Below are 18,720 nucleotides of genomic sequence, written 5' to 3'. Positions count from 1 at the left end.
CCCAAACACCTGAACTGCTCCTTTATTTCCTCCTTTATTTCCTTCTTTTTTTCCTTCCATATTTCCTCCTTTATTTCCTTCTTTATTTCCTCCTTTTTTCCCTCCTTTATTTCCTTCTTTATTTCCTCCTTTATTTCCTTCTTTATTTCCTCCTTTATTTCCTCCTTTTTTCCCTCCTTTATTTCCTTCTTTATTTCCTCCTTTTTTCCCTCCTTTATTTCCTTCTTTATTTCCTCCTTTATTTCCTTCTTTATTTCCTCCTTTATTTCCTTCTTTATTTCCTCCTTTATTTCCTTCTTTATTTCCTCCTTTATTTCCTCCTTTATTTCCTCCTTTTTTCCCTCCTTTATTTCCTTCTTTATTTCCTCCTTTATTTCCTTCTTTTTTTCCTTCCATATTACCTCCTTTATTTCCTTCTTTATTTCCTCCTTTATTTCCTCCTTTTTTCCCTCCTTTATTTCCTTCTTTATTTCCTCCTTTATTTCCTTCGTTATTTCTTCCTTTATTTCCTTCTTTATTTCCTCCTTTATTTCCTCCTTTTTTCCCTCCTTTATTTCCTCCTTTATTTCCTTCTTTTTTTCCTTCCATATTACCTCCTTTATTTCCTCCTTTTTTCCTTCCATATTTCCTCCTTTATTTCCTCCTTTTTTCCCTCCTTTATTTCCTTCTTTATTTCCTCCTTTATTTCCTTCTTTTTTTCCTTCCATATTACCTCCTTTATTTCCTTCTTTTTTTCCTTCCATATTTCCTCCTTTATTTCCTTCTTTATTTCCTCCTTTATTTCCTCCTTTATTTCCTTCTTTTTTTCCTTCCATATTACCTCCTTTATTTCCTTCTTTATTTCCTTCCATATTTCCTCCTTTATTTCCTTCTTTGTGTTGCAGTTTGACCATGTTGACGACCCGTGCTGTGTTTTTGTTTTTGTTTACTCTTTGTTACCTGAGTGTCTGTGAAGAATAAAACAAGTGAATCTGAGCAACGCGGAGACTTTTCTTTAACGAGACGTTCAGGTTTTAGTTTTATAGACGATGACGTGACGGTCTGAGACGCCGCTGAGTCGCGGTGATCAATCAGTTTAACGATCAGTCGGATCCATATCTACAGTTATGTCAGCGCTAAGTGTGTTTATGAGGTGTGTCGCCACGGAAACAGAGATCAGATGCTTTCATGTGTCATGACCTTGACCTGATGATGTCACCAACCCCGAAACACAGGACAGTGAACGCATCGCGCTCAACACAGGACAGTGAACAAGCTGTAATGACCATAAACAGGATTAATAGTGGGGGGGGGGGGGGGGGTAAAACCGGGGCGGGGGGGCGGGGCTAACACCGGGGAGGGGGGGCGGGTCTAACACTGCTGGAGTGGTGAAAAATACAGAGCTGCGCCTGAACGCACCATCTCTGCTCAGACTTTGAGTTAAAGTGGAACTGAAGCAACTTCAGATCTGGATCCAACGGAGGTGGAGCAGCGTCTGTTTGTGGACCGCAGCCCAGAACCAGGACCAGGACCAGGACCAGGACCAAGACCAAGACCAGGACTGATCCAGAACTAATCCAGAACCAATCCAGGACCAGGACCAGAACTAATTCAGGACTGATCCAGGACCAGAACCAGGACTAATTCAGGACTGATCCAGGACCAAGACCAGGACTGATCCAGAACTAATCCAGAACCAATCCAGGACCAGGACCAGGACCAAGACCAGGACTAATCCAGAACTGATCCAGAACTAATCCAGGACCAGGACCAGAACTAATTCAGGACTGATCCAGGACCAAGACCAGGACTAATTCAGGACTGATCCAGGACCAAGACCAGGACTAATCCAGAACTGATCCAGAACTAATCCAGGACCAGAACCAAGACTAATTCAGGACTGATCCAGGACCAGGACCAGAACTAATTCAGGACTGATCCAGGACCAGGTCCACTGTTTTTTCAGGATGATGTTGAGCTTTTTCCTCGTGGTGGTCTTCCAGGTGAGAGCGTTCAGATCTGAGAACCAGGTTCATTCATGTGGATCGTTAAGAACTGAGTCTGTGTTATGACTAAAGTCTTAATATTAATATTAATAATAATATTAATAATATTAAAGTCTTAATATTGATCAATGAATAATTTATCAATGATTAATGAGTCATCAGCTGGTAACGGTTTAAAACGTGTAAAACACTTTGATCTTGAACGTGTTGAACTGAATCCCTGAGTTTTGTCTGCAGGTGCAGAACAGACTGTGACCTGACAGGTAAAACCCAGGGCAGAATGCACCGAGTTCAATCTAACATTAAGCACCTTTTCTAACTGCAGGTGAGTTGGGGGGCGTGTCCAGGAAGCTGCAGGTGTTACAGTCTGTTACCTCCCCCCCCTCCCACTCCTCCTCCTCCTCCTCCTCCCAGAGAACTGTGGCTCACCGGCAACGCAGGTAAACACTGATCAATAACGCAGGTAAACACTGATCAATAACGCAGGTAAACACTGATCAATAACACAGGTAAACACTGATCAATAACGCAGGTAAACACTGATCAATAACACAGGTAAACACTGATCAATCAGCTCTTTGATCTAGATGTGTTGAACCTCGTGGGATGAGACGACGCTTTGATGCTCTGACAGTTTAATTAGATTCGTTACGAGATCATAAGCGTCTAAGCCCCGCCCACTTCAATCTGACAGTCTAAGCCCCGCCCACTTCAATCTGACAGTCTAAGCCCCGCCCACTTCAATCTGACAGTCTAAGCCCCGCCCACTTCAATCTGACAGTCTAAGCCCCGCCCACTTCAATCTGACAGTCTAAGCCCCGCCCACGCCTCTGTGACTTTAATCTGACAGGCTGCCGGATTAAGGACACTTTTGGCAACATGTAGAGAAAAAAAATGAAGTTTCTAGGTGCTACGGTTTTTTCACAGTCACTGAAAATGTCTCAAACAATATCAGACTACGGCAGCCCACAAGCGACGTCACGTCAACAAGGTGATTTAAACATATATGTACCATCTGTACACCTCTTCTTTCACCACCAAAACATCATATACTGTCACATAAACAAAAAGCGAATGTGGCCAGGTGAAGAGGGCCCGGGCGGGGATTGAACCCACACCTCCCGGGTAAGAGTCATGCACGCTTGCCAGTCACCCAAAGGGACATCCCCTTAGCCAAGTAGCCAGGGCACATGATAGTGACAGGACCCGTCAACTGTCACACAAAGAACAAAAATGCAGTTTTTACCCCATCAAAGTTTTAAACAAGCCTGCTCACTGAACACAAACAAACCCGGAAGTCATTTTCGAGTCCCGAAAACTACGGACATTCATCAATCACAGACCCACTAAAACACTGAATAAAATTACAAGCTTACCCTCTTTTTAAAGCTGAAGACGTGCTCGACAATGATGACCAGATAATCCATAGTATTGTCACGTTTCCCCGCAGTGCTAATGCTAAAGTCATTCTCCGTCAGACTGCGCACCCGCTTCGCGCAGGTCTGGTGGCCTGTCAATCAAAGTCACGGGGGTGACGTGTTTTTCGTCAAATAGAGAGCTGAAGTGGAAGCAGGAAGTAACGTCGCCATGGGAACTCAACTCGAAAAAAGTCTCCATACAAATGAACGGGAGTCCAAGTTTATTTCGTGATCCGATTGAATTGCGCCATGAGAATAAACTCTGTCCTCTACCTGTTTAAAACATCACGTTTCATGAAGAGAAACCAGCAGTTTGTTGTAAAACTATTATAAAATTCCGAAGAGTCCGTAACCAGAAAGACTACAGGTGGCGTAGGTGACGTCACCATGGCGACCACATGGCGTCCTTCCTTTCCCGTGTCAGTTGGTGACGTATTTTTTGTGGGACACAGATCTGTAGTCCTAGAGCGTCTTCACACTAAATACATTCTTCTGTTGCCGTTTTACAACAAACTGCTGGTTTCTCTTCATGAAACGTGATGTTTTAAACAGGTAGAGGACAGAGTTTTTTCTCATGGCACAATTCACATAGCCTGATGCATCAGCCGCTTATTTCATTACATTTCATATAGCGTCTGAACACCAGCCATAGGGATTCGTTTGCTTCCGGGAGGCGGTTGCTTCCGTTTGCTTCGACTAATCGCTGCTGCTTGGCGGTGACGTATGCGCCGGAAGCCGGGTGGTTTAGCATTGTAGTCTTTTCCCAAACCCGGTAGGAAGAAGTCCAAAAACGTCTTTGCCCTCCAAAAAATTCGTTAAACATGCTTCTTGTTCTGGCTTTAAGTCTTCAATATCCGGAATAGTTTCAAGCACAGAGCATATAGCTTCGCCAACATCCATCTCATCAACTGTTTACCGCAGCTTGGGAACTACACCGGTATTTAAGTTTGGGCGCTTCAGTTCAACGTCATCGCCCGTCATCGCCACATCTGCTCGCTGATTAGTCCTACCGTTTTGGCGGACGGAGCAAACCGAAACGCATTGCTAGTTTCCTGACTACATGGTTGAGGCAAATGAAATTCGCCGGAACCAGTAGGCGGCGCCAGCCTGGCTACAATTCACACGGATCACGAAATAAAACTTGGACTCCCGTTCATTTGTATTCCGCTTCGGCACTCTATAGAAGAGACTCTAAGGTGTGACCTGATATATAATGATCCCTGATTGGGCAAATCTTAAGCCTGCACCCAGCTGGTTCCTGTGGTTCCCTCTCCCCCTAGTGTCAACAAGTAAGCAATACAAGTCTCCACAAAAAGTGTGTTTTTACTGCCCCTTTTTTTATGTAATAATGAAAATAATAATAAAAGACAATATATTAACTATTTCAAATGTCCTTGTTAATTTAAGCCATCACTGGTGGTTGTGGGATGTTTACTTCTGGAGTTATAAAGGAAAATAACAATATAAATCAGGCGAAAATAGGTAAATTCATGTTTGGATGGGTTTTTTTACACCAAATATTCATCCCCCTAAATTACATTTTCAAATGGCATTTTACTTATGTAACTGGTGTTCCTAAAAGCCATCAAGTTTGTGATTGGCCCCAATAGGTTATCTGTTGGAGAAAAAAAAATCTCACTAAAGTCTTGCAGTGTGCATTTTAGCCAAATTGGACAATTTTGGATAAGTTTGGCATCTCCAGATCGCCAAGGGACACTGTTTGGAAAAACTCTATAGTGCCTCAGTAGTTTTACATATCAACCTAAAATTTGGTACACATGTGGACAGGGAGTGTGTGAACCACATATGTAAAATTCAACCTGTTTTATAATTAGGATTTTGAAATATCACCTTTTCACCAAAAATTTCAAACTCGTTTTTTTTTTTTCCAAAAGAAATTGTATTTTCAGAAGCTCAATTTTTTATGGAATAACTCAATTCAATATTTTGTAGATATAGATGTAAAGGGGCAAAGGTTGTCTTTCATTTAAGCCATAAACCATAGTTGTGGGATTAGTACTTCTGTAGTTATAAAGCTTTAATTGCAGTGATACAAAAACAGGCGGAAATTGCCAAAAATGGTCATCAAGTCTTCACGATGCCTTCACTGTCCCCAGGTTCAGCAGCAGAAAGCCTCATCAAGTCTTCACGATGCCTTCACTGTCCCCAGGTTCAGCAGCAGAAAGCCTCATCAAGTCTCCACGATGCCTTCACTGTCCCCGGTTCAGCAGCTGAAGGTGAATCCATAGGAAGCAGTTGAACTTCTGCTCCGATGCTGTTTAGTCCTGACGAGTAAAAAACAAGACCAATGAAATATCATGCACAATGATTTATTCTCTATAGAGATGTATAGAGACGTATAGAGACGCATAGAGACGTATATCTCTATAGAGATGTATCACAGGGATCTCTATAGAGACGTATAGAGAAGGTATAAAGCAGGGATCTCTATAGAGACGTATAGAGAAGGTATAAAGCAGGGATCTCTATAGAGACTTATACCTCTATAGAGACGTATAGAGAAGGTATAGAGCAGGAATCTCTATAGAGACTTATACCTCTATAGAGACGTATAGAGAAGGTATAGAGACTTATACCTCTATAGAGACGTATAGAGAAGGTATAGAGACTTATACCTCTATAGAGACTTATAGAGAAGGTATAGAGCAGGAATCTCTATAGAGAAGGAATCTCTTTATGTGTCAACCCCCCCATTTGTTGCTTCAACTGTAGGAATTTACAACCTCGATCAGTCTGAGAAGGTTTTACAGAGTTCATCCTGTTACCTTCACCGTGAACAGCAGGTTCACCACCGTAACACCGAGTTAGACCCCCCCTCGAGAGATAAAGTCTGCTAACCACTAGCTTCTCTAGCTGTAGCAACTTTAGCAATGACCGCACCATAACAAACAGCGCAGTATACGGATCCACTAGCCACCGATCAAAAAGCCACTTACAGCCACAAATAATGCTCAGAACAGCACCAAACGTCATCAACAGTACAAACAGGGTCCCAGCCCATAATACGAGGCATCAAACATCTGTTAGCTTAGCCTGGTTTCTATTGAAAAAAGACCAAAACAACTCACCCACTCTGCTCCAGTTATACGCTATGCAGCAACTTTCCGTGTCCAACACAGAGTCCAGGCACTGACAACACACGTCTGAGGCCGACTGGCAGCACAAACATCTGGTTTCAACACAAACATCTGGTTTCAGCACAAACATCTGGTTTCAGCACAAACATCTGGTTTCAGCACAATCATCTGGTTTCAGCACAAACATCTGGTTTCAGCACAAACATCTGGTTTCAGCACAAACATCTGGTTTCAACACAAACATCTGGTTTCAGCACAAACATCTGGTTTCAACACAAACATCTGGTTTCAACACAAACATCTGGTTTCAACACAAACATCTGGTTTCAACACAAACATCTGGTTTCAGCACAAACATCTGGTTTCAGCACAAACATCTGGTTTCAGCGGCCACCGACAGGCAGTGACCACCACACTGACCACTTGATTCCCCCAGGTCCAGAACATAGTCTCCACCTCAGCTGCCCCTCTTTGACTTTTCTCCTCCATTTCCTCCAGCTCGTCTTCAGTAAACTCGGTCTCTAACTGATAGTGGCGCCATCGAAATGAAACCAGTCGTTGTTGTTCTCAAACTCCATAAACTCAGCCGTGTCCGTGATGTTTCCTTCACTAAATTACAGACAGTCTCTTCCTGCAACGAACGGCGTCCTGATCGCGTGTGTGACGTCGCGTCTAATCTCGCGTTTGTTTACGTGATTCTCTCCGTTCATTTCCCTGTGAACACTCGATAATAACTTTTATAAACTGATGAAGATACATAGGAACTTTGTACAAACAGATGTAACGGATGTGCACTCACTCCACCCATAAAAGACGTGCTAACCAACTTGCCAAGCGGTTGTCAACCTCTTGGCGAAGAGGTTAGCATCGTCGCCTCCGCTGCGGGAGGTCGTGGGATCGAACCCCACCTAGGGCCGTGAGAAACACAACGCAGAGGACCAGATATGAACATTGGCTACACAGACATCACAGACAGGATATGGGGGAATCAAGTGGTCAGTGTGGTGGTCACTGCCTGTCGGTGGCCGCTGAAACCAGATGTTTGTGCTGAAACCAGATGTTTGTGCTGCCTGTTGGTGGCCGCTGAAACCAGATGTTTGTGCTGAAACCAGATGTTTGTGCTGAAACCAGATGTTTGTGCTGAAACCAGATGTTTGTGCTGAAACCAGATGTTTGTGCTGCCAGTCGGCCTCGGACGTGTGTTGTCAGTGCCTGGACTCTGTGCTGGACACAGAAAGTTGCTGCATAGCGTATAACTGGAGGAGAGTGGGTGAGTTGTTTTCGCCTCTTTTCAATAGAAACCAGGCTAAGCTAACAGATGTTTGATGCCTCGTATTATGGGATGGGACCCTGTTTGTACTGTTGATGACGTTTGGTGCTGTTCTGAGCATTATTTGTGGCTGTAAGTGGCTTTTTGATCGGTTGCTAGTGGATCCGTATACTGCACTGTTTGTTATGGTGCGGTCATTGCTAAAGTTGCTACAGCTGGAGAAGCTAGCGGTTAGCAGACTTCATCTCTCCAGGGGGGGTCTAACTCGGTGTTACGGTGCGTTGGACCATGGGTTAAACTTACGCCGGAATATCCCTTTAACACTGGTTACAACTGGTTAACACTGATCTAACAGACTTTCCCAGAATTAGACTCCATCAAAATGTCCACCACAAGATCACTATGTTGATGTTCCCATGGAAACACATGAACACAGCTGGAATTAAAGGACTGTTCCACATTATTACACCAACCTGTTTTCAAAATAAAGCTCATAAAGACAGGGACCAAATCTTTTATTTTGAAGAGACATAGACTTCCTGTGTGTGTGTGTTTCAGTGCGGCCGTCTGCTGTTCCAGATGTGAGGTCACAACATCTGTCCATCCTGATGTTCAGCAGCATCTCAGTGTCATTGATTATTGCCTTTATGGTCATCATCACAGTCGCTTACGTATCAGTGAAGAGGTGAGTTCCTGTGTGTTATTGTGTTAGTGTGTTATTGTGTTAGTGTGTTATTGTGTTAGTGTGTTAGTGTTAGTGTGTTAGTGTGTTAGTGTTAGTGTGTTGTTGTGTTATTGTGTTATTGTGTTAGTGTGTTAGTGTGTTATTGTGTAAAGTGAGTTTGAGTTTTCAGTTTCAGGAAACATCCGGGGGAAGAAGAGACCAGGACAAACGCAGGAGGATAAAACAACGACACGTGTAATGTTTAAAGGACATGTACAAATATACAATACATGTGAATTGCAGTTTTTCACATTGTTACATACATTATTATTGGTGAATTATTGGTTTCTGATGTTCATGTTATTGAGAAACACCTTATATAACTATAATATATATATATATTTCAACTATAATATATAAACTATAACCCAGGTCACTGATACCAAATGAAGTGAACTTGTGTACCGTATTTCCTCTAATAGTAGCCGGTATCTATTTAATAGCCGGGTCTGTTATAATGGCCGGGGGCGTGGTTTACACGAACAAATAAAGGCCGGCCCCAAATACAGGCCGGGTCAATGGGAAAAAAACAAACAAACAGAAAAAACCTGAATTTCAGTCACTGTGGATGCACTGGTCTCAGGCGGCCAAACACGGATGCAGTAACCCACAAGTGCCAGCAGATGGCAGTAGCTAGATCTGAAGTGCCACATGAACCCACGCTTCAAGGAAACAGTCACTGACAACTCGACCGAAGAGAGCTTTAGCAGCATGGCGTGTCACTACCCGATTTGCGACGCTACCCGATCTGTGACAAAACTGGTCACTTGTGCTCCAGCGTTTATTAGCCTAATCCTGTCCAGCTGATCGCTGCTGTTGCGGTACCTGCTACAGTAATGTGTAAAAAAATATAATTAATTGTAGGCAGAATGAAAACTGAGCACGGTAACTGTCAAATTTGAGCACCAGCATGAAACAGAGGAAGAAATAATAGCCTCTCTCAAATATAAGCCGGTCTCCAATACAGGCCGGTTCCCCTGGGCAGCTAAAGTAAATAAAGGCCTCGGCCTCTATTAGAGGAAATACGGTATTTCAGTGTTCGTGATGCTGTGGTGCGTTCAGGTTCAGCTGGTTGATTCTGTTCTCTGACCAGTGTCATTAACAGCTACAGTGCTAATGTGCTTCATCATGATTATATGATTATACAGTATATCCCCCTCTCCCTTCCCCTTAGGAGGTCTTTCACCTCCTACCAGGCCATTGCCTTAGTAAGAATGTTTTCTTAGCAATTCTTGCCTGGTAAAATAAAGGTTTACTACTACTACTACATTTCTCTGATGTGTTGTTGATTAAAAAATGTTGCATATTTTATAATAATTTGTTCTGATCAATAACTTTCACATGTGTTAGAGTCTAGACCAGTTAGTTATCATGACTAAATAAATAAAATGAAATAAAGATTTAAATGGTGTGCTTCTTCTTTTCCTCCTCTTTATTGACATCAACACTTTGCTTCGCACCTCGCCCATGGATGTATTATATTAACGGGACCAAAGATATTCAATAAATGGGTTATAAACCGTCTTTTCGCCCCGGTCAGCGGATGACGTCAGCAGCAGTGATGACGTCAGCAGCAGTGTCAGGTGACACAACAGGAAGAGAAGAGGAGCGAGCGGAGCCCGAGCTCCGTCAGAGAAGAGTTTTAATTTGAAGGAATCAGCGCGAAGGAAGGTGAGAAGGAAACAACAGGCTCATAACACAGAGATACAGACTATTAACAGACTGATAACAGATTGATAGCAGGTTAATAACAGAGAGATAGACAGCTAACAGGCTGCTAACAGGCTCATAACACAGAGACAGGCTGCTAACAGGCTGCTAACACAGAGACAGGCTGCTAACAGGCTGCTAACACAGAGACAGGCTGCTAACACAGAGATACAGACTGCTAACAGGCTGCTAACAGGCTGCTAACACAGAGACAGGCTGCTAACAGGCTGCTAACACAGAGACAGGCTGCTAACAGGCTGCTAACAGGCTGCTAACACAGAGACAGGCTGCTAACAGGCTGCTAACACAGAGACAGGCTGCTAACAGGCTGCTAACAGGCTGCTAACACAGAGACAGGCTGCTAACAGGCTGCTAACACAGAGACAGACTGCTAACAGGCTGCTAACACAGAGACAGACTGCTAACACAGAGACAGACTGCTAACAGGCTGCTAACACAGAGACAGACTGCTAACAGGCTGCTAACACAGAGACAGACTGCTAACACAGAGACAGGCTGCTAACACAGAGACAGGCTGCTAACAGGCTGCTAACACAGAGACAGGCTGCTAACACAGAGACAGGCTGCTAACACAGAGACAGGCTGCTAATACAGAGACAGGCTGCTAACACAGAGACAGGCTGCTAACAGGCTCATAACACAGAGACAGGCTGCTAACACAGAGACAGACTGCTAACAGGCTGCTAACACAGAGACAGACTGCTAACACAGAGACAGGCTGCTAACAGGCTGCTAACACAGAGACAGGCTGCTAACAGGCTCATAACACAGAGACAGACTGCTAACAGGCTGCTAACACAGAGACAGGCTGCTAACAGGCTGCTAACAGGCTGCTAACACAGAGACAGGCTGCTAACAGGCTGCTAACACAGAGACAGACTGCTAACAGGCTGCTAACACAGAGACAGGCTGCTAACACAGAGACAGGCTGCTAACACAGAGACAGACTGCTAACACAGAGACAGGCTGCTAACAGGCTGCTAACACAGAGACAGGCTGCTAACAGGCTGCTAACACAGAGACAGACTGCTAACACAGAGACAGGCTGCTAACACAGAGACAGGCTGCTAACAGGCTGCTAACACAGAGACAGGCTGCTAACACAGAGACAGACTGCTAACAGGCTGCTAATACAGAGACAGGCTGCTAACACAGAGACAGACTGCTAACACAGAGACAGGCTGCTAACAGGCTGCTAACACAGAGACAGGCTGCTAACAGGCTCATAACACAGAGATACAGACTGCTAACAGGCTGCTAACACAGAGACAGACTGCTAACAGGCTGCTAACAGGCTGCTAACACAGAGACAGGCTGCTAACACAGAGACAGGCTGCTAACAGGCTGCTAACACAGAGACAGGCTGCTAACAGGCTGCTAACACAGAGACAGGCTGCTAACAGGCTGCTAACACAGAGACAGACTGCTAACACAGAGACAGGCTGCTAACACAGAGATACAGACTATTAACAGACTGATAACAGATTGATAGCAGGTTAATAACAGAGAGATAGACAGCTAACAGGCTGCTAACACAGAGACAGGCTGCTAACAGGCTGCTAACACAGAGACAGACTGCTAACAGGCTGCTAACACAGAGACAGGCTGCTAACAGGCTGCTAACACAGAGACAGGCTGCTAACAGGCTCATAACACAGAGACAGACTGCTAACAGGCTGCTAACACAGAGACAGGCTGCTAACAGGCTCATAACACAGAGACAGACTGCTAACAGGCTGCTAACACAGAGACAGGCTGCTAACAGGCTGCTAACACAGAGACAGGCTGCTAACAGGCTGCTAACACAGAGACAGGCTGCTAACAGGCTGCTAACACAGAGACAGGTTGCTAACAGGCTGCTAACACAGAGACAGGCTGCTAACAGGCTGCTAACACAGAGACAGGCTGCTAACAGGCTGCTAACACAGAGACAGGCTGCTAACAGGCTGCTAACACAGAGACAGGCTGCTAACAGGCTGCTAACACAGAGACAGGCTGCTAACAGGCTGCTAATACAGAGACAGGCTGCTAACAGGCTGCTAACACAGAGATACAGACTATTAACAGAGATACAGACTATTAACAGACTGATAACAGATTGATAGCAGGTTAATAACAGAGAGATAGACTGCTAACAGGCTCATAACACAGAGACAGACTGCTAACAGGCTGCTAACACAGAGACAGGCTGCTAACAGGCTGCTAACACAGAGACAGGCTGCTAACAGGCTGCTAACACAGAGACAGGCTGCTAACAGGCTGCTAACACAGAGACAGGCTGCTAACAGGCTGCTAACACAGAGACAGGCTGCTAACAGGCTGCTAACACAGAGACAGGCTGCTAACAGGCTCATAACACAGAGACAGACTGCTAACACAGAGATACAGACTGATAACAGGCTCATAACACAGAGACAGGCTGCTAACACAGAGACAGGCTGCTAACAGGCTGCTAACACAGAGACAGACTGCTAACAGGCTGCTAACACAGAGACAGACTGCTAACAGGCTGCTAACAGGCTCATAACACAGAGATACAGACTGCTAAACAGGCTCATAACACAGAGACAGACTGCTAACAGGCTGCTAACACGAGACAGGCTGCTAACAGGCTGCTAACAGGCTCATAACACAGAGACAGGCTGCTAACAGGCTCATAACACAGAGACAGACTGCTAACAGGCTGCTAACAGGCTGCTAACACAGAGACAGACTGCTAACAGGCTGCTAACACGAGACAGGCTGCTAACAGGCTGCTAACACGAGACAGGCTGCTAACAGGCTGCTAACAGGCTCATAACACAGAGACAGGCTGCTAACAGGCTCATAACACAGAGACAGGCTGCTAACAGGCTGCTAACACAGAGACAGGCTGCTAACACAGAGACAGACTGCTAACAGGCTGCTAACACGAGACAGGCTGCTAACAGGCTGCTAACAGGCTCATAACACAGAGACAGGCTGCTAACAGGCTCATAACACAGAGACAGGCTGCTAACAGGCTGCTAACACAGAGACAGGCTGCTAACACAGAGACAGACTGCTAACAGGCTGCTAACACAGAGACAGGCTGCTAACACAGAGACAGGCTGCTAACAGGCTGCTAATACAGAGACAGACTGCTAACAGGCTCATAACACAGAGACAGACTGCTAACACAGAGACAGGCTGCTAACACAGAGACAGACTGCTAACAGGCTCATAACACAGAGACAGGCTGCTAACACAGAGACAGACTGCTAACAGGCTGCTAACACAGAGACAGACTGCTAACACAGAGACAGACTGCTAACAGGCTGCTAACACAGAGACAGACTGCTAACAGGCTGCTAACACAGAGACAGGCTGCTAACAGGCTGCTAACACAGAGACAGACTGCTAACAGGCTGCTAACACAGAGACAGACTGCTAACAGGCTGCTAACACAGAGACAGGCTGCTAACAGGCTGCTAATACAGAGACAGGCTGCTAACACAGAGACAGACTGCTAACAGGCTGCTAACACAGAGACAGGCTGCTAACAGGCTGCTAACACAGAGACAGGCTGCTAACAGACTATAATAGACTAATAGATAATTGATTATTGATTGGTTTCAGGATGTTATTGATTATTGGTTTCTGTTGCAGAATGGAGGATGTTATTGATTATTGATTGGTTTCTGTTGCAGAATGGAGGATGTTATTGATTATTGATTGGTTTCTGTTGCAGAATGGAGGATGTTATTGATTATTGATTGGTTTCAGGATGTTATTGATTATTGATTGGTTTCAGGATGTTATTGATTATTGATTGGTTTCTGTTGCAGAATGGAGGATGTTATTGATTATTGATTGGTTTCTGTTGCAGTATGGAGGATGTTATTGATTATTGATTGGTTTCAGGATGTTATTGATTATTGATTGGTTTCAGGATGTTATTGATTATTGATTGGTTTCTGTTGCAGTATGGAGGATGTTATTGATTATTGATTGGTTTCAGGATGTTATTGATTATTGATTGGTTTCAGGATGTTATTGATTATTGATTGGTTTCAGGATGTTATTGATTATAGATGGTTTCTGTTGCAGAATGGAGGATGTTATTGATTATTGATTGGTTTCTGTTGCAGTATGGAGGATGTTATTGATTATTGATTGGTTTCAGGATGTTATTGATTATTGATTGGTTTCAGGATGTTATTGATTATTGATTGGTTTCTGTTGCAGAATGGAGGATGTTATTAATTATTGATTGGTTTCAGGATGTTATTGATTATTGATTGGTTTCAGGATGTGATTGATTGTAGATGGTTTCTGTTGCAGTATGGAGGATGTTATTGATTATTGATTGGTTTCAGGATGTTATTGATTATAGATTGGTTTCTGTTGCAGAATGGAGGATGTTATTGATTATTGATTGGTTTCTGTTGCAGAATGGAGGATGTTATTGATTATAGATTGGTTTCAGGATGTTATTGATTATAGATTGGTTTCAGGATGTTATTGATTATTGATTGGTTTCAGGATGTTATTGATTATAGATGGTTTCTGTTGCAGTATGGAGGATGTTATTGATTATAGATTGGTTTCAGGATGTTATTGATTATTGATTGGTTTCAGGATGTTATTGATTATTGATTGGTTTCAGGATGTTATTGATTATTGATTGGTTTCAGGATGTTATTGATTATTGATTGGTTTCAGGATGTTATTGATTATTGATTTCTGTTGCAGAATGGAGGATGATGAACTTCCGTCAGAGGATCGGTTGGGTGGGCGTGGCTCTCTACCTGCTGCTCAGCGTCGCGGCGGTCTACTACGTGTTTGAGGTGCACACGCGCAGCTTGGAGCGCGTGCAGAGCGGCGCCCGCGGCCCCTCGGCCCCGCCCCCGGCCGTCAGCTGGTCCTACGTGATGTCACTTCCTGTCTGGATGTGGGCGTCGGCCTTCCTGCTGCCGTACCTGCAGCTCTTCCTCTTCCTGTTCTCCTGCACCAGGGCCGACCCGCGCGCCGTCGGCTACGGCATCCTGCCTGTCTGCATCGCTCTGCTCTGCAGCCGCCGCCACGCCCCGCCGGCCAATCACAGGCCAGCGTCTGTCATCAACACCTAGACGGACCAATCACAGAGGCTGTGATGTCACTTCCTGTGTGCCTTTTGAACAGTAGGATGTAAACCCTCCGCTCTGTCTGCCAGGTGTCAGGTCTGCCCTCACTGTCGTCTGCCAGGACCGGAGCTCGGCCCCGAGCGTCGTCTGACAGGACCGGAGCTCGGTCCCGAGCGTCGTCTCGGCCCCGAGCGTCGTCTGTCAGGACCGGAGCCCTGAGCGTTGTCTGCCAGGACCGGCGGCGCCGCCCTGAACGTGGTTTTGCAGCCGTCACCTTCTCCTGTTGCGTCATTGAAGCGTCTTGAGCTGTGATTGGCTGGAGGATGTTAACCATGGTGACAGCAGCGCCTCCAGCACTCGCACGCTACTTAACGACTTGCCTGAAGCATCAGTTCTGTTGTCATGGTTACCACAGTTTAATGTTTGGAACAGAGGTCACCTGAGAGCTGCCAGCCAATCACTGAACAGTATTTATTACGTATGACACACTGGTTACACAAAGAAAAAAGACAAATTACAAACTGTTTTTCATCTTGTTCATGTTGAAATAAAAAACGTTTTACAGAAAATGAGTTGTTTCTGACATGTTGAGAAATTCTGTAACTGAACTGAAAACTGGTTGAAACTGGTTTTTGATTCGTTGTTCCAGTCGGAGATGAAGGCTGTGTAGTAAATCTCCTCCTATCACGATGTAGTTCACTAACTCTATCGTGTGTTCAACATTTTGTAGTGTTGTTCCAATTCTCCGCCATTAATTTCATCCACTATGTAGTGGACGACAAAACACCCACAATGCACCGCAACACTGAGTGAACAAGCGATGTACACTACTTTCTACTCCCGTATGTATCCCACAATGCAATGCGGTCGTGTTTTACCAGAGAAGACGAGCAGCAAGCTAATTAGCATGTTAGCTAGGATTTCTTTAGGTTATTTAGCAGTTATTTAACTCTTGGCTCCGTTTGCCTGAGCAGCAGGAGTTGGGCAGCAGCATCCCATAATAACAGGCAGCATTAAATCAATCTGATAAAGAAACTGTAGTAGAATATGGAGGAAATACCAGCTAACCAGCTAAGCTAATAGCCACAGCTAACCAGCTAAGCTAATAGCCACAGCTAACGAGCTAAGCTAATAGCCACAGCTAACCAGCTAAGCTAATAGCCACAGCTAACGAGCTAAGCTAATAGCCACAGCTAACGAGCTAAGCTAATAGCCACAGCTAACCAGCTAAGCTAATAGCCACAGCTCACGGTCGGGACACACAACAGTAGTCGACCAAACTAAACTTCATATTTCAACAGTTTATTGTAGAGTAACACAACCACACAGAATCACATCCTCAAATGTTCCACAAGTGTCGGTTTTTATTATTTTATTTTATGTGTCCGGTTTGTTTCATACGTCCATGGTTTGTTTACATGATTCTCGGCGCGTCTGCTACGTCACAGCAGTAGGCTAACACGCTAACACGCTAACACCTGGAGCATCAGCTGACTCAACCACGTCCAGAAAATGACCGTCTAGTGTCTGAATCCTCCCGTCGTTCTACATCGTGTACATGACGGAGTGGAGAGAGACTGAGGCCGAAGTTTCCACCGAGAACTGATCCAAAGTCAGGCTGTGATGTCATCCTCAGGTGATGACGTCACTGTGATGTCATCAGGTGTCTCAGCTTCTGAGTCTTTTAGCTGGAGGTGTTTCAGGCTTCAGAGGATCCTCCGTCTCCTCTTCATCACCGTCGTCTTCATCACCGTCCTCGTGCTCCTCAGCTGCAGCAGAGACGACAGGTAAACAGGTGAAACAGGTAACCAAGGTAACAGCTGCAGCAGAGACGACAGGTAAACAGGTGAAACAGGTAACCAAGGTAACAGCTGCAGCAGAGACGACAGGTAAACAGGTAACCAAGGTAACAGCTGCTGTTCAGGCTCAAAGATGAGTTTACGGTCAAAACTATGACTGTGTGCAGGTTGTCATGGTGACCTGCACTGTAACATTAGATCTGTGGGCATAGTAACCGTCACCATGACAACCTCAGTTCCAGCTGCAGGTTTCTCTCCATCACATAGTCAGTATAAATATATATAAATATATATCCATGAGTACTAACCCTCTACACTATGACAAACACATGGATACAGATACAGATACATAGATATGTAAACAATATATATATGTAAACAATAGATATATAAACATAGATATATGTAAACAATAGATATGTAAACAATAGATATATAAACATAGATATATGTAAACAATAGATATATAAACATAGATATATGTAAACAATAGATATATAAACATAGATATATGTAAACAATAGATATATAAACATAGATATATGTAAACAATAGATATGTAAACAATAGATATATGTAAACAATAGATATATAAACATAGATATATGTAAACATAGATATATGTAAACAATAGATATATAAACATAGATATATGTAAACAATAGATATATAAACATAGATATATGTAAACAATAGATATGTAAACACAGATATGTAAACAATATATATATGTAAACATAGATATATAAACATAGATATATGTAAACATAGATATGTAAACAATAGATATATGTAAACAATAGATATATATACATAGATATATGTAAACAATAGATATGTAAACATAGATATATGTAAACAATAGATATATGTAAACAATAGATATATATACATAGATATATGTAAACAATAGATATGTAAACACAGATATGTAAACAATATATATATGTAAACATAGATATATAAACATAGATATATGTAAACATAGATATGTAAACAATAGATATATGTAAACAATATATATATATACATAGATATATGTAAACAATAGATATGTAAACATAGATATATGTAAACAATAGATATATGTAAACAATATATATATATACATAGATATATGTAAACAATAGATATGTAAACATAGATATATGTAAACAATAGATATGTAAACAAACAGAGAAACACATGCTGATGCTAACACATTAGCAGCGGATGCTAACTCACCTCCGTGGGCTTTTTCCCGCTGCACGAGCTCCGTGAGGAGCCGCGAGACGCTCGCGTTGAGCTCGCGGACCCCGTGGATCAGTGACGTCATGTTGTTTTGGACCTGCACGCGGGTTTTCTGTCTCGTTCCGTCCCGGAGCTTCAGCTCTGCTGAGACCGTCACGGCCGCCATCTTTCATCTGCTGCCTTCACGTCATCACGTCATCACGCACCCTACGTAAAGTGACGCGTCAGGTTTGACCAATCGGTCAGTTCGAGGATGATACGGTTGCTATGGCAGCAGCGACAGAGCTGCTGGTGTTTTAGCACGTGAATGCGTCACGACGTGGTTACGTTTCCTCTCTGGCTGGTCCGTGGATGTATTATGGGATGTATTATGGGATGTAT

At 43.7% G+C, this 18,720-nt stretch overlaps 2 protein-coding genes and 1 long non-coding RNA gene across 5 annotated transcripts; 2 read left to right on the top strand and 1 right to left on the bottom strand.

The window, feature by feature from the left end:
• The first annotated feature begins 4,583 nt into the window (after positions 1-4,583).
• Positions 4,584-9,757, top strand: LOC146961024 (uncharacterized). Its single transcript, XR_015035241.1, has 4 exons — positions 4,584-5,640; positions 8,330-8,456; positions 8,626-8,886; positions 9,513-9,757. It is a non-coding gene; the product is annotated as an uncharacterized LOC146961024 (long non-coding RNA).
• A 304-nt stretch (positions 9,758-10,061) lies between these two features.
• Positions 10,062-15,336, top strand: lyset (lysosomal enzyme trafficking factor). Its single transcript, XM_085770592.1, has 2 exons — positions 10,062-10,166; positions 14,940-15,336. The coding sequence occupies exon 2, from the start codon at positions 14,948-14,950 to the stop codon at positions 15,314-15,316; it is 369 nt and encodes a 122-aa protein (XP_085626718.1). The 5' UTR covers positions 10,062-10,166; positions 14,940-14,947; the 3' UTR covers positions 15,317-15,336.
• Positions 15,337-16,625: 1,289 nt separating this feature from the next.
• Positions 16,626-18,526, bottom strand: LOC146961022 (uncharacterized). 3 transcript variants are annotated; one of them, XM_085771185.1, is made up of 2 exons: positions 18,334-18,526; positions 16,626-17,079 (listed from the first exon to the last, which is right to left on the bottom strand). In XM_085771185.1, exons 1-2 carry the CDS (start codon positions 18,503-18,505, stop codon positions 16,979-16,981), a joined length of 273 nt encoding a protein of 90 aa, XP_085627311.1. In that variant the 5' UTR covers positions 18,506-18,526; the 3' UTR covers positions 16,626-16,978. The 3 variants fall into 3 exon arrangements, with proteins under 3 accessions (XP_085627311.1, XP_085627310.1, XP_085627308.1); XM_085771184.1 differs by having other exon boundaries at positions 16,626-17,071; positions 18,311-18,520; XM_085771182.1 differs by having other exon boundaries at positions 16,626-17,130; positions 18,334-18,520.
• Between the last annotated feature and the right edge of the window lie 194 nt (positions 18,527-18,720).

The sequence above is a fragment of the Trachurus japonicus genome, chromosome 24, assembly GCF_045865225.1.
Source record: "Trachurus japonicus isolate A0001 chromosome 24, Traja_1.0".
Lineage (NCBI taxonomy): Eukaryota > Metazoa > Chordata > Actinopteri > Carangiformes > Carangidae > Trachurus > Trachurus japonicus.
Note: the sequence above shows the minus strand (reverse complement) of the source record. Positions and strands in the feature narration are given on the sequence as shown.

What these genes read in the sequence shown, in the direction of transcription:
- lyset (XM_085770592.1), top strand. Translation starts at nt 14,948, where the DNA reads ATGATGAACTTCCGTCAGAGGATCGGTTGGGTGGGCGTGGCTCTCTAC.
- LOC146961022 (XM_085771182.1), bottom strand. Translation starts at nt 18,505, where the DNA reads ATGGCGGCCGTGACGGTCTCAGCAGAGCTGAAGCTCCGGGACGGAACG. An exon ending in GCGGGAAAAAGCCCACGGAG is followed by an intron (nt 17,131 to 18,333) that starts GTGAGTTAGCAT and finishes TCTCTGCTGCAG; the next exon opens with CTGTTACCTTGGTTACCTGT.